The sequence below is a fragment of the Oncorhynchus keta genome, chromosome 34, assembly GCF_023373465.1.
Source record: "Oncorhynchus keta strain PuntledgeMale-10-30-2019 chromosome 34, Oket_V2, whole genome shotgun sequence".
Taxonomy (NCBI): domain Eukaryota; kingdom Metazoa; phylum Chordata; class Actinopteri; order Salmoniformes; family Salmonidae; genus Oncorhynchus; species Oncorhynchus keta.
In genome coordinates this window covers 35722404-35747872 of record NC_068454.1, presented here as the reverse complement: position 1 = coordinate 35747872, position 25469 = coordinate 35722404, and the positions used below count along the sequence as shown (strand labels likewise).

The following is a 25469-nucleotide window of genomic DNA, read 5'->3' as shown; positions in this document are numbered from 1 at the left end:
CACTGGAAAAACTATGCATTTGCAATATCTCCCCCCAACACACTGGTATCACGAGCCTCGGATCCCATCCGTCTCACCCCAAACAGCCATTTCAAAAAGCTACACTCTTAAACAAACATTGCTCTTCCTCCATTTCATAAATTCTTTAAACTCTGAGATTTCTCTCAATTATTAATGCTTTGAGTACATCCAACGCCCGCATTGCAGCATTCTCTTTAAAAGATCACTACCTAAAATAACAGTGTCTTTCCCTCACAACATAGGAGAGAAAAATACAAATCCGTCCTCCTTGCATGCAATTATTTTGTTCCCTCACACACACTTCTCGGTTTTTAATGGAGACCCTGCTTTCTCTTCCATCCTTAACTCCAAATACAGGCAGAGTTACGGGCCTCTATGAAATATTGAGGCCCCTTCTTCTTCTCCAGGATGAAATAATGTGATGGCTGCTGCTCCAGCTGGGGCTCTTTCCTTCCACATCACAGCTGATATGTGCTTTGAAGGCATCGGGAAACACAGGCCACATGAGAGACTCAGGAGCTTTATTGTTTTGACATCTTCATAACAGTTCTAGGGATGGGAGCATGAATGAGGAGGTTTACAAAGTCACAGTGGCTCCACACAGTGCTTCCCATGACGATGCACAGCAATTACTGCTCTGTTCAACTACGTAGTGTACAGGCAAGACAGCAAGGCAGCACAGGGATGCTGAAAGGGGCTCAGGCTAACTGCTAACAGGCTAACTGCTAACTGCTCTGTCAGCTCTCTGCTCTGATGCTGTTTAAGTAGAGCATATTTTTAGGATAGGCTTTAGCTACATGCTGTAGTAGCCCTGTGCTATGGTAATGTGCCCTTGTTCTGTACAAAGTGAGGGATCAGTGGCCCCCTTTTGCATCCAAGGAGCATCCTTATGTATACACAGAAAGCACTACATTTCAGGAAGCACTCGATTGAGAACCTCAAACTAAGGGCCCTATTCAATCAATAGTTCAAGAGTAATAAGGGCGTTCTTTGTGGACTACTTCTTACCAGTGAAGAAGTTCTTGGCCCGGAGGTAGCTGACACTTAGGCGGAGGATGGAGAGTTTGTCCAGGCTGGTGGTGACTTCCTCTGGGAAGGGCAGAAGGCTGGCCAGCCTCTCCAGCTCTCCATTTAGACGGTCCCGGTGGCGCTTGGAGGGGTTCGACTTGGCCCCTTCTGATGGGGGCTGTTTCACCCTGAGAGAGAAGAAACCATTCATTGAAACGTAATATTTTTACAGAAAATTCTAGGTAGGTCTTCTGATAAATTATAATGATGGTTGTTCCTTATTATAGGGCATTATTAACAATTATTAACATTATCAATATTTTTACAAATGATCATTTTGTAGAAATAAATAAATCATTCAACTAATTCAAAAAAATGTTTTAGAGAAACATTAAAATTATGAAAACACATAAGGAAAATAGAAAACATGAATTTCCATTTGTGAATGACACAATGATTTTTTATTGTTAATACACTTTGACTTATCATGTCTCGTGCTCCAACAACCCACTCATGCTTTAACAAATCATTTCAATAAATGCCTCCAGAGCATTGAATGCACTGCAGGCATTGTACCATGAACAGCAACACATTCTCCACTCACTACAAACAATGTTGGTTCAACAAAGATGTATGTATGTAAACAGATGTTAGGCCTATATTCATGTTAGACCAATTTTCCATATTAAATTAGTAAATTACTAAATAGGCTTATTTCAAAAATAATAATACACAGGCTATAAATGGAAATGTAATAATAGTAAAAAGCCATTTGTTGTATGAATTTGCACAGTGCATTTTGACGCATGACTGGTTCTATTTCAGTGAGGAATTCCAGCAGGTGCAAGTGCTCTTAAATATCTTAAAGTTCTTGCGTTATGCATCTGTACCTCCATCACAAACATTTGACATTGTCCGATTCGTTTCCATCAAACATTTTTACCCAGAACCAACGAAAGACATTGTTGACATAAAATAACAAATGCAAAAACAATAATTTATGAAGACAAGTGAAACGTTCGAGAGCATGCTACTTTAAGCTTACTGGGAAATCGAATTAAATATCGAATTACGATCACATTAGATATCCAGAAAATGTTGTACTATTGATTTATGGTAGCCTATATATTCTGTAACAAATGAATACTCGTATAGTCAAATAAACTGTTATACAATGTGAGTGCCTGGTCGAGGCCTTTCTGACACTGTCCTGTAGGGCGCACTAAAAGTTGTTTATTTGTCCTGTCGTGCGCCATCGACTTATCAATTTAACTCAGGTTAAAATATGCTATTTAAGTTTGCACACTTGATGACAAATTGACATCTATTTCGAGCTGTCATAGGATGGCCTACTTACAACAGGCACTAAAAGAGTATAGCTGGTATGGGTGCAGGGTTTACATTACGCTATTTCTGTTTGCAAAAATACCTTTCAATTCATAGAAATACAATGTACTTACGCTCTCTGGACTGGTTTTCTCCTTTTACGTCCAGCATACATGATGTGGCTGTATTTCAAGCCCGATGAATCTCCCAAAAATTATTAGCGTACAGTTGTCTTCGAGCTACATATAGCCCACAAGAAATGTTGTTATACTAATCCTTCAGATGAAGGACGTAAACACATTCGCGAGAGGCCAACCACATCTAAACGAAAAACAACAAACAGTGCTACTTTTAGTTTATATTTTCTCATTTAACTGTGCGCTGATCCAGAGATGGGAGAATAATTCAAATTTCTATAAATGCATGGTGATGCATGGCATCTTTGCGCGCTCAGATTGCCATCCAGACTGCCTCCGTTAAAATTGATAAAATGTATTAAAGTTGCAATGCTGTTTATAATCCATCGACAAGTTTAATTGGTCTGCAAAACAATGCTTCAAACCAATATACAACCCCAGTAATTATTCTCCTCGTCTAGCGGAATGGTGATCTTGATGTGCAATGCCAGTGCGTTTAGAAAGGCTTAATCCTCTTCCATGCACCTTCTATGCACCTTTCCAATTATTTCCCAGGCAAATTTTTTCATATTTTACACTGATAATAATCGAACAAGGTTGTTAGGATATTTTATATATTGTATATTAGTCCAATGCTAAACTTCCGCTATACCCAATTATCGAGTCAGGTTCGGGCACGCGCACCACCCTGCTAGGGTCAGGGGCACAGATTTAGGCGGGCACGCGCAATAGGCATGAGGCAAGCAAGAGAGGTCTGCGGGTGCATTATGAGAAAATCTCCTGGAAACACAAGCAACCACGTCAATGTTTGCGCGTTCCTGAGCGGCCTGTTTCGTCCAATCAGAGTGGAGATGAGAGAGTAGAGGTTCATGTTGAGCCTAAGTGGCCTTTGCTGTATTTGGGTCAGAGGTTAGACTTTTAAATAATGAAACCATGCTATTCTACATTCATGGTTTAGCATAGCCATGGTGTTGAGATGCAATGCATTAAAAAAAATGTGTCCACATTTCTACACTTTTGTGCCATAGCATACATTTGATTCATAAAAATGTCTACATACCTGCTGATATGTTACCAAATCCAAACACAGGCCTACCTCTTTGCATATAGATTCATGATTAATCTGATTACTTTTTGTTGTTGTTTTCATTTATAGGCATCCTTGTAATAGCACGGGAACTGTGTCTGTCTAGGTTAAGGCCTAATACAATCTTTTACTGCTGGAAAGCAGCTGAGCTTCTCATAATCTTAACAAAATGTATACAGGCAGGCTCAAGTGAATGCTTTCACAAAATAAAACTATGATAATGCATACATGGAGTCATGTGACTGGCGATCCCGATGCTGAGAGAGCAGGGCCTATATATCCTGTGCTACGTGAAGATGAGAGAGACACATATAGAATCACTGTATGTAGAGCAGAGCCTTTTGATTCTCAGTACAACGCAGTTAGTGGCTGGTAGCTCTCCATACATATCATTGAGCCTGCACCACAAATATGTTGTTTATGATTTTTTCATAATATGCTAAACGAGATGAAAATAGTACAAAATGGGTATGGTTTGGGACATTTTGTTTGTTGTTGGAAAGCACTTATACTATAAAAAATAAATATCAACTACAACCAACCCGCAATTCTCACTAGCATTTCAAAATGTCAACTGTCAGTCCCACCACCGCTCAGAGCAGACCAAATATGATGACTGGTGGCATTGTTCATCTTCCCTGCTTTCACTCTTCTTGTATTCAATGAGTGGGGACCTGGCAGTTTTGTTTAGTTGTTTGTCAGTTCATTTGTTTGTTTGCTCTGAAACACAAAACACCAAGCCAAATGGATAGCAGAAATCCCATGGGCCATGATGAGTGTTTCTGCCAGGCCAGCCAGAGAGCTGTTGTGTGTTTGTTTAGACACAACCAGTCCCAGGGGCCATCGCCTCCTTTCCCCTTCTCTCCTCCTCTCTTCACTACCACAGCTGTGAATGTGTTTTCCATGCTCACTCAGATCCCAGCAGGACCAAAGAAAAAAATTCAAGCTGTGTCTCTTTTTTTTGGTGCAAACTGCAAAAAGGGCTTTTTGGCTAAGTGAGTACACTTGGTAGTGAATACAATACTCAATGTGTTATTGTGTCTGAGGGAGGTGTCCAATTTGTGATTTTCTGTCTGCTCTGCACCTTATTCCAAATTTGTGAATGGTTCATAAAGGTTAACATTTTACACTGTGGTAACCATCATGCAGTGTTGGGGAAGCTACTCTGAAAATATAGTTTACCAGGCTACCAATTACTTCACACTGGAAGAAGATAATATACACTAAAACTGCTCTTAAGGAAAATATAGTTTAATGAAAAAGTAGTTTACTACATTCCAACTACTTTGTGAAAAATGATCGTATGTAAATCCGAAAAGTCATAGACCACAAATTGCAAAAATAGATCACTTTGGAGTCATATAGCTTATTAAACACAAAAAGTATGTATGATGCCCAAAATGAAGGAAATTAGTGCCTACTTCACACCTATTTTATTGTAATTTTTGCACAAAAAATATTATTGCTTAGTTCCAGTAGTTAGCTAGACTGTTACATGGCAACAACAACAAAAAATAACAACTGAAAACACTACTTAGATTTGAATTGAGTTAAACTACAACCAAGCTACTGCAAAATGATAGACACGGGCTTTGTACAGATATACAGTGGGGCAAAAAAGTATTTAGTCAGCCACCAATTGTGCAAGTTCTCTCACTTAAAAAGGTGAGAGAGGCCTGTAATTGTCATCATAGGTACACTTCAACTATGACAGGCAAAATGAGAAAAAAAAATCCAGAAAATCACATTGCAGGATTTGCAAATTATGGTGGAAAAAAAGTATTTGGTCAATAACAAAAGTTTATCTCAATACTTTGTTATATACCCTTTGTTGGCAATGACAGAGGTCAAACGTTTTCTATAAGTCTTCACAATGTTTTCACACACTGTTGCTGTTATTATGGCCCATTCCTACATGCAGATCTCCTCTAGAGCAGTGATGTTTTGGGGCTGTTGCTGGGCAACACGGACTTTCAACTCCCTCCAAAGATTTTCTATGGGGTTGAGATCTGGAGACTGGCTAGGCCACTGCAGGAACTTGAAATGCTTCTTACGAAGCCACTCCTTCGTTGCCCGGGCGGTGTGTTTGGGATCATTGTCATGCTGAAAGACCCAGCCACGTTTCATCTTCAATGCCCTTGCTGATGGAAGGAGGTTTTCACTCAAAATCTCACGATACATGGCCCATTCATTCTTTCCCTTTGCAGAAAAACAGCCCCAAAGCAGGATTTTTCCACCCCCATGCTTCACAGTAGGTATGATGTTCTTGGATGCAACTCAGCATTCTTTGTCCTCCAAACATGACAAGTTGAGTTTTTACCAAAAAGTTATATTTTGGTTTCATCTGACCATATGACATTCTCCCAATCTTCTTCTGGATCTTCTTCTGGATCATCCAAATGCTCTCTAGCAAACTTCAGATGGGCCTGGACATGTACTGGCTTAAGCAGGGGGACACGTCTGGCACTGAAGGATTTGAGTCCCTGGCGGCGTAGTGTGTGGTAGGCTTTGTTACTTTGGTCCCAGCAGGTCATTCACTAGGTGTGGTTCTGGGATTTTTGCTCACCGTTCTTGTGATCATTTTGACCCCATGGGGTGAGATCTTGCGTGGAGCCTCAGATCGAGGGAGATTATCAGTGGTCTTGTATGTCTTCCATTTCCTAATAATTGCTCCCATAGTTGATTTCTTCAAATCAAGTTGCTTACCTATTGCAGATTCAGTCTTCCCAGCTTGGTGCAGGTTTACAATTTTGTTTCTGGTGTCCTTTGACAGCACTTTGGTCTTGGCCATAGTGGAGTTTGGAGTGTGACTTTTTGAGGTTGTGGACAGGTGTCTTTTTACTGATAACAAGTTCAAACAGGTGCCATTAACACAGGTAACGAGTGGAGGACAGAGGAGCCTCTTAAAGAAGAAGTTACATGTCTGTGAGAGCCAGAAATCTTGCTTGTTTGTAGGTGACCAAATACTTATTTTCCACCATAATTTGCAAATAAATTCATAAAAAATCCTACAATGTGATTTTCTGGATTTTTTTCTTCTAATTTTGTCTGTCATAGTTGAGGTATACCTATGATGAAAATTACAGGCCTCTCTCATCTTTTTAAGTGACACAATTGGTGACTGACTAAATACCTTTTTTCCCCACTGTATTTATAGATTACCTATGATGTATCTATAGAGTACGTAGAGATCTGGTAAATCTGGTGAGTATAAAGGTCCTAATAATTACATTTATGTGGACTATCTTTTAGCTACCCAAGGGAAATGAACTTCCAACCTTCTGGTTGCACCACTAGCCACAGTCCCAAGATACTTTACTCACTTGGAAGTGATCGTAATGCACTTATCTATGCTGGTGTAACAGTATAACTTTAGACCGTACCCTGGCGCGAACCAGGGACCCTCTGCACACATCAACAACAGTCACCCACGAAGCCGCGGCCCTTGCAGAGCAAGGGGAACCACTACTTCAAGGTCTCAGAGCAAGTGACGTCACCGATTGAAACGCTATTTAGCGTGCACCACCGCTAACTAGCTAACCGTTTCACATCCGTTACACTGGGATCATTTAAACTGTCATACAATTCATAAGCAATGTATAACACCCTCATGAGCACTGCATTATAAGCATTAATGAAAATCTTTTGAATGTTATATAACGCTTGTAGATGTGTTACCTTATAAAAGTGTTATAAAATCTCTGTCTGAGTGAATGAACACCCAAATGAAGCGGAACAAGTGTGATTTCCAATGTATATAATGATTATGCCATTTCGCAGCCACTTTTATCCAAAGCGATTTACAGTCATGAGTGCATACATTTTACATATGGGTGGAATCAAACCCACACGTTACAAGTGCCATGCTCTACCAACTAAGCTACAAAGGACCACATGCATTGTAAAAACCCACTGGATGTCGAGTAGAAAAGTATTTCAAATAGTTGGTTCTCCTTTTAAATTGCGTGACGTGTCTCCATTGCACAAGTGGCATTTTATTAGAAAAAAATAACTTTATCTGTTAGATTTTACTATATTAATTATGTGCTCCATTTAAGTGATAATGCCCGAGAAAACAGTGTTTGGAGGATATATTGGCATGGGTGTTGTTAGGCTCGACATAAATCTAGGATTATTACCCAAACCGGCTGGTTGTTCGTTTTATCAGTTCGGTTGCTGGAGACGCGATCCAGTCGTTCAGTCTTTGTGTTCCTTATCTATGTGTAACAGTATATTTTTAGACCGTCAGTTCATATTCCCAAATCTTATAGAAAGCACATGTTCTGTAACTATAGATGATCCCATATTCATAAACTGAGACATGCAACATGCTGTATCAGCAGGAGAGCATTTTGTTTAAGACATTAAGCCATTGAAAACCTTTATAAATTCGGGTGTGAAATCACGTCTTAAATTCCCCAAACTCACTGATATCCGCAAAGAATGCAGGTGCAGTAGAAAAATTAGCACTTTCAGAACCGCAACTCTTTAAAAAAATAAAGTGTATTTCTTGTACAGTCTAGTTTCCAAAGCTAGCAAAATCCACTGTAAAGAAAATAGAAAAAAGAGAGAATTCCTGATGACGGGCTGGCAAACATAAAATAACTTGCCTGAGAGTATAATATTATGCGCAGCTGATTGTAAAATGGTATTTCTCTGTTTTCCTTTGCCTTTCTTTCATTTAAGTAGAGCACGGGAGTTGTCTTTAGGGGTAGCTCGAGTTACCTTCCAAACAATCCATTTTCTCTGCTGGAGCAAATTCATCTTAGATAATCAAATGTGGGACATTTATTTCTGTAGTTCTGTGGGACACTTTGGTGAAAATACTATAGCACATGTAACCCCGTGTATCCATGCACTGTGTACGTGTGATTGTTAACATACAGGAACCCTGTACCGTCTGTTCCTTTGAGTGCACATCCCTCAATGTACACACGTAAATGAGAAGACAAATGAGAAGAAAACGCAGTGAAACTTCTTATGTCCTATAGCGACTCGGTGAATCAGGGGGATCTGTTTGTGAACAATGTCCACTCTCCCTCTCTCTATGATTAATGACTAAGTAATAGTCAGAGTCTGCGCCAGGGCTTTTATGTGAGTTGTGCCTGCGGGCTGGGCCGGGCAGCATGGTAGGGTATGATTGACGTTGCTGTGTGCCAACCTGTGGCTGCAGGGGCATGGAAACCTCATCAAACGAAGCCGTCTCTGTCTCTCTGGTCTCTGCCTGCCACAGCGCAACAGCCCTGATCCCGTTATTATAAAACCATAGCAAGACTAATTCACTGATTGAGGATAGAAGTGGTTTCGGGGCAAGTTCACCTGATGCAGATCCAGAAAGAGGTAATTTGGATGCGCAGAGTGGGGTTGAGAGGTGATAATGATGTCATAATGCAGACCCAATGAGAATGGTGCAAAGACGTATCATTTGTTGGCAGATACAGTACTTGTCTGTGAGTGATTGAAGTTTGGCATTCATCAATAGGGCCAGGTTCTTTCATGTCTATTTATATTTGTAACAGATATTATCTAATTTAATTTGTTTTGTCAATGGTAACATTTGCTTAGATGTTTTATTATTATTCAGGAACACCTTCAGTTACAGTTGATTTAACATCTGTGTATTTAAAGCGTTGGTGGTCTGTCTGTTTGTCAGAGCATTTAAGGAATCTGTTGGGCGCCACAGTTTGTGTCCTAACTTTCCTCTAGCTCAGTCTAGATTTGTTTTAGCTCTAAGCACAGGTCATCACTAGTTATTACAGCCACAATGTCCTAAACCCCTCCTATTTCTAAAATCTATCTTCTTAAAATTGTATTTTAAACTTAACCCTAACCGTAGCCACACTGCTAACCTTATGCCTAACTCAACCCTAAAAAGCACATTTTTCTTTTCCTCAATTTGATACGATATAGGCCATTTTTGTGGCTATACTATAGCGGCAGATAGCCTAGTGGGCCCAGTAACTGGAAGGTCATTGGTTCAAATCCCAGAGACAGCTCGGTGGAAAAATCTGACGTTCTGCCCATAAGTAAGTAAGGCAGTTAACCCCCAACAACTGCTCCATGGGCATTGATGACAGTCGATAAAGGCAGCCCCCCCGCACCTTTCTGATTCAGAGGGGCAAGATACAATTTTGGTTGAATGCATTCAATTGAGCGACTGACTAGGTATCCTCATTCCCTAGTGGAAATCCTAAACATGAGTCATGAGTCTTGTCATTGCACTGTTTACATAGGCCAGTGAGATGATTGTTATTCAGTCAACAGTGAAGAGATGCACCCTCCAGTGGCTAACAAGAGTATTTCACTTTAACAATGACCAAGTAACACAGCAGTAAGTTATTAGGAGTATTTTTAATATGAAATTGAATTGTACAATTAAGAAACAAATGGTAACAAGTAAGTTGGTAATTATCAATACATTGCATACACTATACTTGGCTAAATACAAGTGAACTACACTAAATTATATATTTCTGTGGAAATAAAGGCTTACAAAGAGAATACCTGTCTAACTGATGTTGTAAGGCCACTAGACATAATAACAAAACATACACATAAACAAACATACAACCAACAAATGCAAAAATGTAAATATTCATAATATATTGATGCTGAACTCTGCAACTGCCTGATGTTGAAGACTGTTGAAGAGTGCGCTTAAAGAATAGCTACATGGCTCAGGGCTAATATACAGTATACTGTATAGCATACCCTTCCCTTTCTTTTATATAAGCTTTGATACGAGAAACTTTATCAACATTTCAAGGCAGGCACTTTGAAAGCTTGTATATCAGCTGGTTAAAGCAACAAGAGCAATTACTAAATACAATTTTAAAAGCCAAAGCTAAATGTGAATATACCCAATACATAGAATAGCTCCCTTTACTATATGTACTTTCCTCTGCCTTACTGAGCTGAGCGAGGTGAAATGGTGAGAGCAGTTTGGCAGGAGAGGCCCTCTAGTTGGCCAGGTTTAGTTTCCTCCATATTCCTCTCATCTATCTTGCCCTGTCATATGAGCAGAATGAGGAAGTAGGTCAAAGGAAATGAAAGGTGGGTGGCCATATTGATTTAGTCTCAGAGTCCTCTGAGGGAGACAAGAGATGAGTGATGACGAGAGCCTTCAGTGTCAGGGGACATTTAAATTGGGAGGATCTGCCATCTTTCTGTCAATCATTGACTGACGTGGAGTTCCATTTGTTGAATATGCGGAGTCATCATGGCGGCCTCGTGGGAAGTTCGACTTCTAGTCCAATTTCTGTAGTAACTATGGTTACTATACTAGCCCTTATAGGACTTCTGCGTCTCTTATAGATGCAGCATTAGGGCCCGCATTCCTCCACAGTTTGTATTATGACCATAAGAAGTTAGCGTATGGCTTAGTGAAGTTTAGATAATACCAAAATAAAACAAAAGCCAAGAAAAACAAACAAAGGGTTTACTACTATTGATATAACATTATCGACATACTGCATCAGAGTATTGTCAAACTGTAATGACATTTGGATACCAATAGCATTACAAGGGGTATCATCTGAAAGCACATGCCTTGCATGGTTAGTCATACTGCCTACTCTGCAACCAATGCAGACATTTCAATGAAATACATCATCTTTTCCTCAGAAAGTCTATTAGTACATTTACATTTGAGCAATTTAGCAGATTCTCTTGTCCAGAGCGACTTACAGTATTGAGTCCATACATTTTCATACTGGTCCCCCTTGGGAATCAAACCCACAACCCTGGCGTTGCAAGTGCCATGCTCTACCAACTGAGTTCCACGGGACATTTGTACACTGCTTCATTCACTCTCCAGAACAAGAGAACACAAACACACACGAACGCCTTTGCACACACACGCTGTAAACATAGTCATATTCATCACAGTCATAAACACAAGTGCACTCACATCGTTTTCCATAATGTCTTTATATAAGAATATAGATTCAATTTCTGTATTTACACTCCATACAAAAATGTTTGTTGTGACTTTATTTTTGTGTACAACATTAGTATTTTGTTTTGTTTTCCCATGAGTGAAAACTTGAATGGTGTCCTATCACCATCCGACTATAATGTAAGTGCACAAGAAACAAACGTTTGAAAAAAAAAATGAATACGGCTTGCTTCATGAGAATATCACTTTGGGAATTGGTCATGACCTTAAAAAGCCATGTAGCGCCAGCCATTATAACGGCAGCCAAATGCACTAGTGAGGATTCATACTTCATTCATATCATTGAAGGCAATTAAACAAACAAGTTGTGACAGAAATTGTTGTTACACGGTAATAAAAACAAAGGCACGGCATCGGCAAAACAAAAGACAATGCAAAAACACAAAGAAAACCAGTTCAATTTGAAGTTGCCGTTTTTTGTTCCATTGCTGACAGAAGTGACAAGGGGTAATTAAAGGAGTCCTTGTATTTACTGCAAACACTGATATGGGGAGATGGGATGATGTGTTTGACCACACATGATGAGGGGATGGCTTGTCTTCACAACACCCTCACTGAGACATCTCTTAAGGCAGAGGGTTGTCTATGAAAGCGTACAGATGGAAGGATGAATAGATTCATGGAAGGATGAATAGATTCACGGAAGGATGAATAGATTCACGGAAGGATGAATAGATTCATGGAAGGATGAATAGATTCATGGATGGCTTCCTCCTCTCTCTGTCCGCCACTTGTACCTCGTAAGGCAATGTGACGCATGTTTAGAAGTTGCAATAGTTGATTTGGTTGTGCTCTGTAAAGCACATGGATCCATTTACAAGGGGTGGTAAAGAGAATATTCCATTGCTGTCTATGACAGGGAGGCTTGGAATCTGTTGGGGAAAAAGTATGACAAAAGATAGAATCAGATGCCTGGCTTGTTTCATAAAGTTTCATATGATAAAGTAAAAACGATTCCTATCAAGAAATAACTTCATAACTATTTAGTGCCCTGAGTTTTCCTATCTGCGTGAAAACCAGTTCATTTGGTAAGGAAAAAAATCACTGGTCCATCCATAACAGTAGCAGCAGAGGACGAGAGGGTGCTTAGTTACCTGTGTCTGTCCGACTCCGCTGCATCCAGCCAGGTACTGCTGCATGGCCAGTAGGTCCTCAGGGGTGGTTATGTTGGCCACCAGCGGGCGAGACGGGGGGCTGGTGCTGGCGCTGTCCTGGATGACGGCTGACGTGCCCACCACCGGCTCACTGGGGCCCCACTGAAAGTAGCAAGAGCCCTGTGGAGGACTCTGGTCCTGGGGGTCCACCATCCTACTCTGGCATACAGACAACGTGGGGGCCAGCCTGGTGCCATCCACGTGGCTGTTTCCATTAGGTAGGGGGGGTGAGATGTTCTCAAACATGCAGCTACTGGATGGAGCAGGCTGGCCATTGGCCAATCCCCCATGCTGAGTTTGGTGGTACAGTCTGTTGGGGTTCTGTGGCCAAAGGCCTGTGAGAGGGACTCTTTGCGTCTCTGTGTCTTGACTGTGACAGTCAGGGATGAATGTGTGTCCATTTGCCATTATTCCATTCTGTATTGTGCTGGCTGGGGGTGGCAGCTGCTGCTGGTTCTGGGGCCACTGCTGAACTCTCTGGATTTTGAGTGACTGAAATGGTGCACTGTTTCCCTGAAGGCAAGCAGTCGGAAGGGGATTAGATAGATTGAGATTGCTAGATTCAATCTGGGGTGAAACAAAGGCATTACTGGGAATCATGGATGCCCAGCCATCCACCAGACTTGGTGCTACATGGTTGGACTGCGGAACAGAGATTTGTTGTGGTCCGTTTGGTGCCATTGTAGCTGGCAAGCCATTATGAGTGAAAAACTGTGGAGGTGGCTGGTTAGAGTGGACCTGGCCAGTGATACCCTGAGGGCTTCCCATGTGGTTGTTTGGTGCCTGAGCACAGGATCCAGCCATGTTGGTGCAAAACGTAACAGCCCCGTTCTGGCCTGAGCTGTGTGGGATACTGAGCTCGGGGAGCTCCAGAGAGGGGGCGAAGATGTCATTGAGCTGTAGCTGCTGCAGGGTGGGGATGTTCAGGTCCATCTGAGGGATCTGGGGGCCAAAGTGGGAGAGCCTCTGGGTGCTGTTGAACACCTGGTGTGGTCCTGCCTGGTTCTGTCCTGCCAAACCATCTGGTCCATTGCCTGTTACCTGACCATTTAGACTGTTCACTGGGGAGCCATTATGGATAAAGCTGCGGCTGTCAAGCAACCCGGGCTTGCACTGTCCTACACCTGTAGGGCTGACCATTCCTGTGAATGGTCCATCCTGGTTGTTGTTGTTAAACACCTCTGTGAACAGGTTTAGGTTAGGGTTGTTGTTGACCATAATGGAGCAGTTGGGCTGGTTACCGCTCCCCTCGCTGCTCTCCTTGAACAAGGCTTCCTCCACGTAAGAGAAGATGTCATTGGTCATGATGTCATCCAGCTCCGGGGAGGTATCCCCGCCCCCAGTCCCGTTGGATCCCTGGCTCAGCCTGAGGAGGGCACTCTCCCACTCCATCAGCTCGGCCGCGTCCACGTCCAGCCCCTGCAGCGCCTCACACAGGTCCCCATCTCGTGCCATCTTCTCCAGGGCGTCTATCATGGCCACCACCGCCCCCTTCTGCTTCACCTCACTGGGGCCGTCACCATCATCATCCCCGTCGGGCCCCTGGGGCTCCATGCTACTCTGCCAGGAGTTACAGGCCACATTGGTGAGCGCTCGGCTGTCCATGAATGCCTGGTCTATGGGTAGCTGAGGCTCCTGGGGCTGGGTGTAGACGGACTCATCTTGCTTCAGTAAGGAGCCCAGCAGAGACTGGGGGTCCAGAGACTCCACCTTGCGGATTTTTGGGGAGTTGGTTTGGAACTCAGTGGCATCCAGAGTGGGGCCGGTCTCGTACAGCAGGGCCTCCCCGGTGGTGAAGCTGAAGGGCAGCTGCATCTTCCTCTGGTGTAAATGCTCCTCTCCCTCGGAATTACTGTATCATATGTATGAATGACTGAATGAATGAATATGCAATCATATATTTTGAGAAACAATAAAAAATTATGATACAGACATATTGCAGATAACTCACAGCAAAGCTCTCTGGCGTGCGATGATGAAGTCAGGTCTTCCTCCTTTGTAGACGAGCCTGGCATTGGCCTGGACCCAGACCCAGCACCCAGTCTTCTGAAGCAGTCTGAACGTGGTCAGACCACTCTCTCCTGTCTTAATCACTGAGAGAAGAAGATTCATAGCATTAGATAAATCTGCAAAAAAATATTGATCAAACGAATAAAGAGTTATTATAAAGGATGAAGAAAACCTACTTCTGACATGGTTGTCTGCGCAGTACATCATATCAGCTGCATGGATGAACTGATAACCAGAGCCTCTCATACACAACTCTATCTCTGAGTAGCCCAGGACAACCTTCCCCCTGTAGAGAGATGACAAGACACCATATGAGCATTAGTGGAAAGTACAGCACATAACACATGTTCACCTGTGAAGTCATCCCTCAAACATGTTGGATTTATAAGTGAAATTGTAACAATAATTTTTAAAAAGTCATACATTTGATCAAGGCACAGGTTAAATACTATCATACATCTTTCCTAAATGTAGGCCAAAGCTTCCAACTTTTTGGGACCCAGTGAGAACTAGTTTCAGGCCTTTAGAGTCACCTGGCATCAACACCCATGGGGGTGAAGTCGAGCTTGTGTTTGGTCTGGAAGAAGATTGTCTTAGTTCTGATCTCCAAAATGGACGGGTTTTGGACAGGGGTGGCGATGGTGAACAGGCCCAGGTTGGGCTGGCTGCATGTCCCGTCATCCCCCAGCATGCTCTGGGCATGGAGGAACTTGAGACGCCCCTGGAAGTTCAGAGCCTGAATATGAGGAGAACAAAGGATGTTAGACTCAGAAACTTGCCTGGTGACGGTATAAAAAGTTTAGCCAAACTTTGCCAAGATCCACCACTCACTGTACACTGTCATATTGATCAACGGTGCTGGTATGTGTTATTATTAGGGTAGCAAAGGGAGGGTATATTACTGGAAACTTTCAAAGCATACCAGTAAACTACCAGAATTCTGGTAACTTTCAAGGACTTTATGTAATCCATCACAAGACATCTAGTGGCCCTTTTGGGTACTTCAGAATATCACTAGTTTCTGTAATTATGAATGGCCCTCTCTATCTGGCTGAATCACATGTGAAATATATAAAATAATTCAATAAGATTATTTACACACACAAAATAGAATAACAAAGCTGTTAAACATTATTCTAAATATAAACCATCAACTTATAGTGAATATCATTGGTGTTTTTAATATGAGCATGATATATCTTTCATCTTTTTTTTTTACAGACTTATTTATTTATTTTACTACAGTACCAGTTTGGGCACACATACTCATTCCAGGGTTTTTCTTTATGTTTACTATTATTCTACATTGCGGAATGTTAAATGTGAGATTCTTCAAAGTAGCCACCCTTTGCCTTAACGACAGCTTTGCACACTCTTGGCATTCTATCATCCAGCTTCATGAGGTAGTCACGTGGAATGCATTTCAATCAACAGGTGTGCCTTGTTAAAAGTCCATTTGTGGAATTTCTTTCCTTCTTAATGTGTTTGAATCAATCAGTGTTGTGACAAGGTAGGGGTGGAATACAGAAGATAGCCCTATTTGGTAAAAGACCAAGTCCATTTTATGTCAAGAACAGGTCAAATAAGCAAAGAGAAATGACAGTCCATCATTACTTTAAGACATGAAGGTCAGTCGATCCGGAACATTTCAAAAACGTTGAAAGTTTCTTCAAGTGCAGTCGCGAAAACCATCAAGCGCTATGATGAAACTGGCTCTCATGATGCCCGCCACAGGAAGAACTAGATTTACCTCTGCTGCTCAACTGTTCAGAGGGGACTGTGTGACTCAGGCCTTTATGATCGAATTGCTGTAAAGAAACCACTACTAAAGGACACCAATAACAAGAAGAGGCTTGCTTGGGCCAAGAAACACGAGCAATGGACATTAGACCAGTGAGATTTTTGGTTCAAACCACCATGTCTTTGTGAGAAGCAGAGTGGGTGAACGGATGATCTCTGCATGTGGTTCCCACTGTGAAGCATGGAGGAGGTGATGTGATGGTGTGGGGGTGCTTTGCTGGAGATACTGTCTGTGATATATTTAAAACTCAAGGCACACTGAACCAGCATTCTGCAGCGATACGCCATGCCATCTGGTTTGTTCTTAGTGGAACGATCAATTGTTTTCAACAGGACAATGACCCAACACACCTCCAGGCTGCGTAAGGGCTATTTGACTAAGAAGGAGAGTGATGGAGTGCTGCATCAGATGACCTGGCCTCCACAATCACCCGACCTCAACCCAATTGAGATGGTTTGGGATGAGTTGGACCGCAGAGTGAAGAAAAAGCAGCGAACAAGTGCTCAGCATATGTGGGAACTCTGACAAGATGGTTGGAAAAGCATTCCAGGTGAAGCTGGTTGAGAGAATGCCAAGAGTGTGCAAAGCTGTCAAGGCAAAGGGTGGCAACTTTGAAGAATCTAAAATCTAAAATATTTAGATTTGTTTAACACCTGTTTGTTTACTACATGATTCCATATGTGTTGTGATGTCTCACTATTATTCTACAATGTACTGGATGTCAATATGTATTTGTTTTCAATATTTGGTGAAAAAGTCAATCATTGTACGATTTGATAATTGAAAATAATGCCATTGTCGATTAATATACAGTGGGGCAAAAAAGTATTTAGTTATCCACCAATTGTGCAAGTTCTCCCACTTAAAAAGATGAGATGCCTGTCATTTTCATCATAGGTACACTTCAACTATGACAGACAAAATCAGGAAAAAAAATCCGGAAAATCACATTAAAGGATTTTTAATGAATTTATTTGCAAATTATGGTGGAAAATAAGTATTTGGTCAATAACAAAAGTTTATCTCAATACGTTGTTATATACCCTTTGTTGGCAATGACAGAGGTCAAACGTTTTCTGTAAGTCTTCACAAGGTTTCCACACACTGTTGCTGGTATTTTGGCCTATTCCTCCATGCAGATCTCTTCTCGAGCAGTGATGTTTTGGGTCTGTTGCTGGACAACACGGCCTTTCAACTCCCTCCAAAGATTTTCTATGGCGTTGAGATCTGGAGACTGGCTAGGCCACTGCAGGAACTTGAAATGCTTCTTACAAAGCCACTCCTTCGTTGCTCGGGCGGTGTGTTTGGGATCATTGTCATGCTGAAAGACCCAGCCACGTTTCATCTTCAATGCCCTTGCAGATTGAAGGAGGTTTTCACTCAAAATCTCACGATACATGGCCCCATTAATTCTTTCCTTTACACGGATCAGTCGTCCTGGTCCCTTTGCAGAAAAACAGCCTCAAAGCATGATGTTTCCACCCCCATGCTTCACAGTAGATATGGTGTTCTTTGGATGCAACTCAGCATTCTTTGTCCTCCAAACACGACGAGTTGAGTTTTTACCAAAAAGTTATATTTTGGTTTCATCTGACCATATGACATTCTCCCAATCTTCTTCTGGATCATCCAAATGCTCTCCAGCAAACGTCAAACGGGCCTGGACATGTACTGGCTTAAGCAGGGGGACACGTCATGCACTGCAGGATTTGAGTCCCTGGCGGCGTAGTGTGTTACTGATGGTAGGCTTTGTTACTTTGGTCCCAGCTCTCTGCAGGTCATTCACTATGTCCCCCCGTGTGGTTCTGGGATTTTTGCTCACCGTTCTTGTGATCATTTTGACCCCACAGGGTGAGATCTTGCGTGGAGCCCCAGATCAAGGGAGATTATCAGTGGTCTTGTATATCTTCCATTTCCTAATAATTGCTCCTAATAATTGCTCCCACAGTTGATTTCTTCTTCTGCTTACCTATTGCAGATTCAGTCTTCCCAGCCTGGTGCAGGTCTACAATTTTGTTTCTGGTGTCCTTTGACAGCTCTTTGGTCTTGGCCATAGTGGAGTTTGGAGTGTGACTGTTTGAGGTTGTGGACAGGTGTCTTTTATACTGATAACAAGTTCAAACAGGTGCAATTAATACAGGTAACGAGTGGAGGGCAGAGGAGCCTCTTAAAGAAGAAGTTATAGGTCTGTGAGAGCCAGAAATCTTGCTTGTTTGTAGGTGACCAAATACTTATTTTCCACCATAATTTGCTAATACATTAATTAAAAATCCTTCAATGTAATTTTCTGGATTTTCTTTCTCATTTTGTCTGTCATAGTTGAAGTGTACCTATGATGAAAATTACAGGCCTCTCTCATCTTTTTAAGTGGGAGAACTTGCACAATTGGTGGCTGACTAAATACTGTTTTGCCCCACTGTATACTTTTCATTAATTAGACTATATTCTCTTAAACCATATGGTCTTTCTACTAGAAACCCATGGACAATATGGACACAGATATAAAATAAATTATACTATATATGAAAAATATATATATTTACCTTTATTTAACTAGGCAAGACAGTTAACAACAAATTCTTATTTACAATGACAACCTAGGAACAGTGGGTCTTGTTCAGGGGCAGAATGACAGATTTTTACCCTGTCAGCTCGGGGATTCGATCTTGCAACATTTCGGTTACTAGTCCAACGCTCTAACCACGAGGTTACCTGCCGCCCCAAAGTTATTCAAAGCTATTCAAGTCTAAATTGCCAAAGTTACAATAGATTGCCATAGAGGTTCTGTTATTTACCAAAATGACTGAAGATTCTACTAACTTTGGTAAATGATCGGTAGCTTTTGCAACCCTAGTTCTTAGGACACAATAAAGTGTATGAAGTACTTTCTGGTGACAGTACAAAGTGGATGTTTTCTCTACAGCCCTATAGATGAGAGACTCACAAGGAAGCCAGAGGAGTTGTCCAGGAGGCAGCGGAAGCGACACACAAAGTTCCTCTCCAGGAAAGAGGAGTTCTCTGGGGGGAGCTGCTCAGGGTTATAGGTCACAATGTTCCTGGTGATGTCACTGCTGCTTGCCATGCCTGAACATAAAAAACAGGGTGAAAGATCGTATAATGAGAGCTTATCATCAAAAACATGTGGCAAAACTTAACTTGAAATATACACACTGAGCTTGAACAGGCTCCCATTGACATCAATCGATGACTTACACAAAAATTCACAGAAAAAAACGACCCAAACTTGCCACAAACCATTCCCTCCAGATCACTCACCGTCTCCTCCCTGCTCTGGGTCAAAGGGCTTGGGGTTGAGGGCAAAGTGAAGCTGTCGTCTGAACGTGGCTCTGTCGTCTGTGTGGATCAGCTCAAACACACTCTGGTGAACCACGTCTGACTACAGACAGACAAAGAGAGAGGGCAAACTCAACGATTGTACTCTATCAAAGTTAAAAGACAATTCCACCCCAAAAACTATATTTTGGTATTTGTTTCATTAGTCCATTGTTGATTTAGTCCCAAATTGTTTTGCATGTCAGCAATCAAGTTTTCAATTTATATACCGATTGTATAAAACATTAGGAACACCTGCTGTTTCCTCGACATAGACTGTTCAGGTGAATCGAGGTGAAAGCTATGATCCCTTGTTGATGTCACCTGTTATACCCAATTCAATCAGTGTAGACGAAGAGGAGGAGACAGGATAAAGAAGGAATTTTAAGCTTTAAAACAATTGAGAAATGGATTGTGTACGTGTGCCATTCAGATGGGGAATGGGCAAGATGAAATACTCAAGTGCCTTAAAACAGCATATGGTAGTAGGTGCCAGGCGCACCAGTGTGAGTGTGTCAAGAACTGCCACGCTGCTGAGTTTTTCATGCTTAACAGTTTCCTGTGTGTATCAAGAATGGTCCATCACCCCAAGGACATCCAGGCAACTTGACACAACTGTAGGAATTGGAGTCAACATGGGCCAGTATCCCTGTGGAACGCTTTGGACACCTTGTACAGAAGGTTTGAGGCTGTTCTGAGGGCTAAAGTGGGTGCAACTCAATATTAGGAAGGTGTTCATAATGTTTTGTACACTCAGTGTAAAACTTTCAAAATACAGAAATACAGCCGGTATGACGCTTCATTACAGCTTTATTTATGTATTTTGAAGGTTATATATCTTGAAAACTTGATTGCTGACATGCAAAACATTTTGGGACTATGTCAACAATGGACTAATGAAACAAATACCAAAATATCGTTTTTTTATGGTTTTCCTTTTGGTGTAGTTTATGACTATGGCTGTAGCCTCGATTATTATGGTAGACACATAATAATAATGGTGTCTACAGGCCATATCAGGGTTACTTAATGACATGTGTACTTCACAAGTAGTCTGGCTTCCGCTGGAATGGACAACTAATAGGAGCCTTTAGAAGGACCTAAAATAGGAAATGCAACTGTGCTGCCCACCACTGAGAAACTATAACGGCAATGTAATGGAGCTCAGCTTATGTCTGTTATTAGGCAAACAAACCCTGAAGCCACAAGACTAAAGTGGGTCCTGGACACTGTTTGTTTCTGGTTTCCTCTGATTCACTTAGAATTTAGAATTCTGGCGCTCTCTTCAGAACAAGAGGAACAATGCGGTTTGTGGTCAAAGCCATAGTGGACTCTTCAAACCAACAGAGTAACATCACATTGTCAGATGGCACTGATATACAGGTAACTGTCAAAATAAAGGAAACACCAACATAAAGTGTCTTAATAGGGCGTTGGGCCACCACGAGCCGAGAGAACGGGTTTAATCGGCCTTGGCATAGATTCTTCAAGTTTCTAGAACTCTATTGGAGGTACGCAACACCTTTCTTCCACAAGAAATTCCCTCATTTGTTTTATTTATGGTGGTAGAAAACGTGGTCTCAGGTGCCGCTCCAGATTCTCCCATAATTGTTCAAATGGGTTGAGATCTGCTGATCGAGACACCACACACACACACACACACACACACACACACACACACACACACACACACACACACACACACACACACACACACACACACACACACACACACACACACACACACACACACACACACACACACACACACACATCCTTTAAGCTCCCTATGCTCCTTTGAAACCCCTTTTTCAAACTCACTGAGATCTCTTCTTTTTACCACGGTGGCCAAAATAATGGGCAACTGGGCATTTTTATACGTGACCCTAAACATGATGGTGTGTTTTAATTGTTTAATTAACTCACCTGTGTGGAAGCATCTGCTTTCAATATACTTTGTATCTCTCAATAGTCAAGTACTTCCTTGAATTTGGCAGTGACCTGTATTTTGAATGAATTTCTACTGAAAACCAATGCGAAAAGCTTCGTGCGAACTCTAACTCTAAATATAATCCCAACTACTATAAAGACTTCTAATTTGTGGCAGAAGTAAGCTCTGTGTGTGTTTGTTGTGCTAAACTCCAACGGATTGTATTAAGACTGGCATCCCTCTCAGTGGGGCATCATAGTTACCTGTCAACACTGAATAGACTACTAATAGATAACTGTCAAGCTAGTAGGATTATTCAAGCAAACTATTTTCATCACAACAGAATGCAGTCAAAGCTGTCATAACTGCAGTTCATAAGGAAGCATCATCTGTGATCTCTTTTGGTTTGAAAGACATCCTTGTCCTGTCTCTACTGTATGTACCTTATACTCAGTTGCAAGTTACTATAACATAGGCCATAGGGTTCACCACATACGTTTGAAAATGTATCCCTCAGTACTGAGTTGTAAGTCTGTAATCTTACTATATGTTTGCGGCAGCAATGACAAACGGATCAAAGCATTACCCCCAGCTATACGTCACTTTCTTGTGTGCTTCGCGGAACTGTATAGACGCAGTAGCAGTAATGACAGAAGGCATGGCTAACACAAAGCACATGTGCTACAATAGATCATATAGCTCAGTATGGGAGTAGAAGTTGACCAGCACCTCCACAACAATGGGATTTCTCTTCGTCTGCGGAAAAGAATGTCATGATCATGGTTATATAAGGAATTCTCAAACGATCATTTCCAGGAAGAAAAGGCAAAGCGCAACTGCAAATTTGCTACAAGACGCTTCCTTCAACACCTGCCTATTTGGATTAGTTAACAGGTCGTTGAGTTGCACATTCGCTTTCCTTGATGATAAATGGAAATCTGGATTGTTACCAAGTTATGCAGTGGGCCGTAGCTCTCCAGCAAAGATGGTGCACTGCCTTGCTTACATTGATTAACAACAAATCTTGCCTTTGGTTCTCTGTCTCTTAGAAGATTCATTCTCAAAGGGATTCAACTAGCCTGAGCAGAAACTCAACAAAAGCCCACTTCATCCCCCTAATTCCTAGATTTCATCTGTTTCCTTCATTCAAATGTCTTGCCTTCGTATTTCAATATTCATCTGCACGACACCCGGTCATTATTTTTTACAAAGGCAGAAAGTGGTGAGGTTATGCAGTGATGAGGAGCACGGTTTACATATGTGATGTTGCAGTTGTGTTATGCTACAGATGTTGGAGGTGTTACCTGATGGAAGCCCAGGTAGTCTTGGATAGTAGGAGAGGCATAGAACACATGTCCTTCAGCTGTGACCACCAGCACAAAGCCATTCAGAGCCTGCAAGAATAAAATACAGTGTTAAAACAGTAACACACTCACTTATATACACACTCTCACACATACACAAACATGGCGCATGCACGCACGCATACACAAACCAACAGGCACACAAGCACGCACGCACATACATGCTGATCGTCCTCTCACTTTCACTGTAGTCGAGCCTCATCCACAAACACATCAATTAGAGTGCTTCATTGAAGAGGACATTTTGTTTATCTGGCGGTATTATAATCTGGGAACCTGTTTACTTGCTATCTGCCTCTGCCTTCACAGATCCCTCAGCATTGACTGATTATCATAACAGCCTCCGTCGTGAGAGAAGAAACCCAAACATGCCATTCATCGCCAGGTGTGAAAGTGTACCTGACATGTGAGCGTGAGTAAACAGTGTGCTATAGAACTAGAGTGTTCACTTTGTTGAGTGTAGTAAACAGTGTGCTATAGAACTAGAGTGTTCACTGTGTTGAGTGTAGTAAACAGTGTGCTATAGAACTAGAGTGTTCACTTTGTTGAGTGTAGTAAACCGTGTGCTATAGAACTAGTGTTCACTGTGTTGAGTGTAGTAAACCGCGTGCTATAGAACTAGAGAGTGTTCACTTTGTTGAGTGTAGTAAACCGTGTGCTATAGAACTAGTGTTCACTTTGTTGAGTGTAGTAAACCGTGTGCTATAGAACTAGAGAGTGTTCACTTTGTTGAGTGTAGTAAACCGTGTGCTATAGAACTAGTGTTCACTTTGTTGAGTGTAGTAAACCGCGTGCTATAGAACTAGAGAGTGTTCACTTTGTTGAGTGTAGTAAACCATGTGCTATAGAACTAGTGTTCACTTTGTTGAGTGTAGTAAACCGCGTGCTATAGAACTAGAGAGTGTTCACTTTGTTGAGTGTAGTAAACCGTGTGCTATAGAACTAGTGTTCACTTTGTTGAGTGTAGTAAACCGCGTGCTATAGAACTAGAGAGTGTTCACTTTGTTGAGTGTAGTAAACCATGTGCTATAGAACTAGTGTTCACTGTGTTGAGTGTAGGAAACCGTGTGCTATAGAACTAGTGTTCACTTTGTTGAGTGTAGTAAACCGTGTGCTATAGAACTAGAGTGTTCACTGTGTTGAGTGTAGTAAACCGTGTGCTATAGAACTAGAGAGTGTTCACTTTGTTGAGTGTAGTAAACCGTGTGCTATAGAACTAGTGTTCACTGTGTTGAGTGTAGTAAACCGTGTGCTATAGAACTAGAGAGTGTTCACTGTGTTGAGTATAGTAAACCGTGTGCTATAGAACTAGAGAGTGTTCACTGTGTTGAGTGTAGTAAACCGTGTGCTAAAGAACTAGTGTTCACTGTGTTGAGTGTAGTAAACCATGTGCTATAGAACTAGAGAGTGTTCACTGTGTTGAGTGTAGTAAACCGTGTGCTATAGAACTAGAGAGTGTTCACTGTGTTGAGTGTAGTAAACCGTGTGCTATAGAACTAGAGTGTTCACTGTGTTGAGTGTAGTAAACCGTGTGCTATAGAACTAGAGAGTGTTCACTGTGTTGAGTGTAGTAAACCGTGTGTTATAGAACTAGAGAGTGTTCACTGTGTTGAGTGTAGTAAACCGTGTGCTATAGAACTAGAGAGTGTTCACTGTGTTGAGTGTAGTAAACCGTGTGTTATAGAACTAGAGAGTGTTCACTGTGTTGAGTGTAGTAAACCGTGTGCTATAGAACTAGTGTTCACTGTGTTGAGTGTAGTAAACTGTGACCAGGCCTTGGCATAAAGCACCAGGACAACATATTTCACCTATCAGAACTTGCTAAATGGGTGGTCTTGGATTATAACTCAATCCACCTGGATTAACAAACAAATAAACAATGTCTGGCTCTTGAACTACGCATCTGTCTGTCTGTCTGTCTGTCTGTCTGTCTGTCTGTCTGTCTGTCTGTCTGTCTGTCTGTCTGTCTGTATGCCTGCCTGCCTGCCTGCCTGCCTGCCTGCCTGCCTGCCTGCCTGCCTGCCTGCCTGCCTGCCTGCCTGCCTGCGTTGGTTCTGTGAAGTCAGTGGTCTGTACTGTATTGTACCTGGAGTAGTAGGTCCCCCTTGGAGAAGGTTGTGGCTTCCATCCCATTAATGTTCAGCCCATTGCCACTGGGAAACAGGGCATTGCTTTTCTTCATGGTCGCTGCAGACAGAGAGGGGAGGAGAGGGATAGAGGGAGAGGGGGGCGGTAGAGGGGGGGGGGGAAACAAGCTCACATCAGCACGCTATCCTGAAAGCAATACGCACGGGAGTCTGGGGAGTCTGGGGTTTCTGGGGAGTCTTGGGAGTATGGAGTT

The 25469-nt window shown here is 42.0% G+C and overlaps 2 protein-coding genes across 2 annotated transcripts in view; both read right to left on the bottom strand.

The window, feature by feature from the left end:
- The window catches only part of LOC118367011 (aryl hydrocarbon receptor-like), a 49665-nt gene extending 46498 nt beyond the window's left edge, over positions 1-3167 (bottom strand). The window contains exons 1-2 of the mRNA XM_035749932.1: positions 2490-3167; positions 1030-1217 (exon numbers count right to left, since the gene is read on the bottom strand). Coding sequence (XP_035605825.1) covers positions 1030-1217; positions 2490-2530 — 229 coding nt within the window. The 5' untranslated portion in view covers positions 2531-3167. The remainder of the gene's footprint in view (positions 1-1029; positions 1218-2489) is intronic.
- A 6744-nt stretch (positions 3168-9911) lies between these two features.
- LOC118367009 (aryl hydrocarbon receptor-like) overlaps positions 9912-25469 on the bottom strand; it is a 49756-nt gene continuing 34198 nt past the window's right edge. Inside the window, exons 3-11 of the mRNA XM_052493746.1 lie at positions 25215-25315; positions 23069-23158; positions 19778-19898; positions 19446-19585; positions 15234-15436; positions 14877-14986; positions 14642-14783; positions 12631-14542; positions 9912-12408 (exon numbers count right to left, since the gene is read on the bottom strand). Of these exons, the coding sequence (XP_052349706.1) occupies positions 12298-12408; positions 12631-14542; positions 14642-14783; positions 14877-14986; positions 15234-15436; positions 19446-19585; positions 19778-19898; positions 23069-23158; positions 25215-25315 (2930 nt within the window). The 3' untranslated portion in view covers positions 9912-12297. The remainder of the gene's footprint in view (positions 12409-12630; positions 14543-14641; positions 14784-14876; positions 14987-15233; positions 15437-19445; positions 19586-19777; positions 19899-23068; positions 23159-25214; positions 25316-25469) is intronic.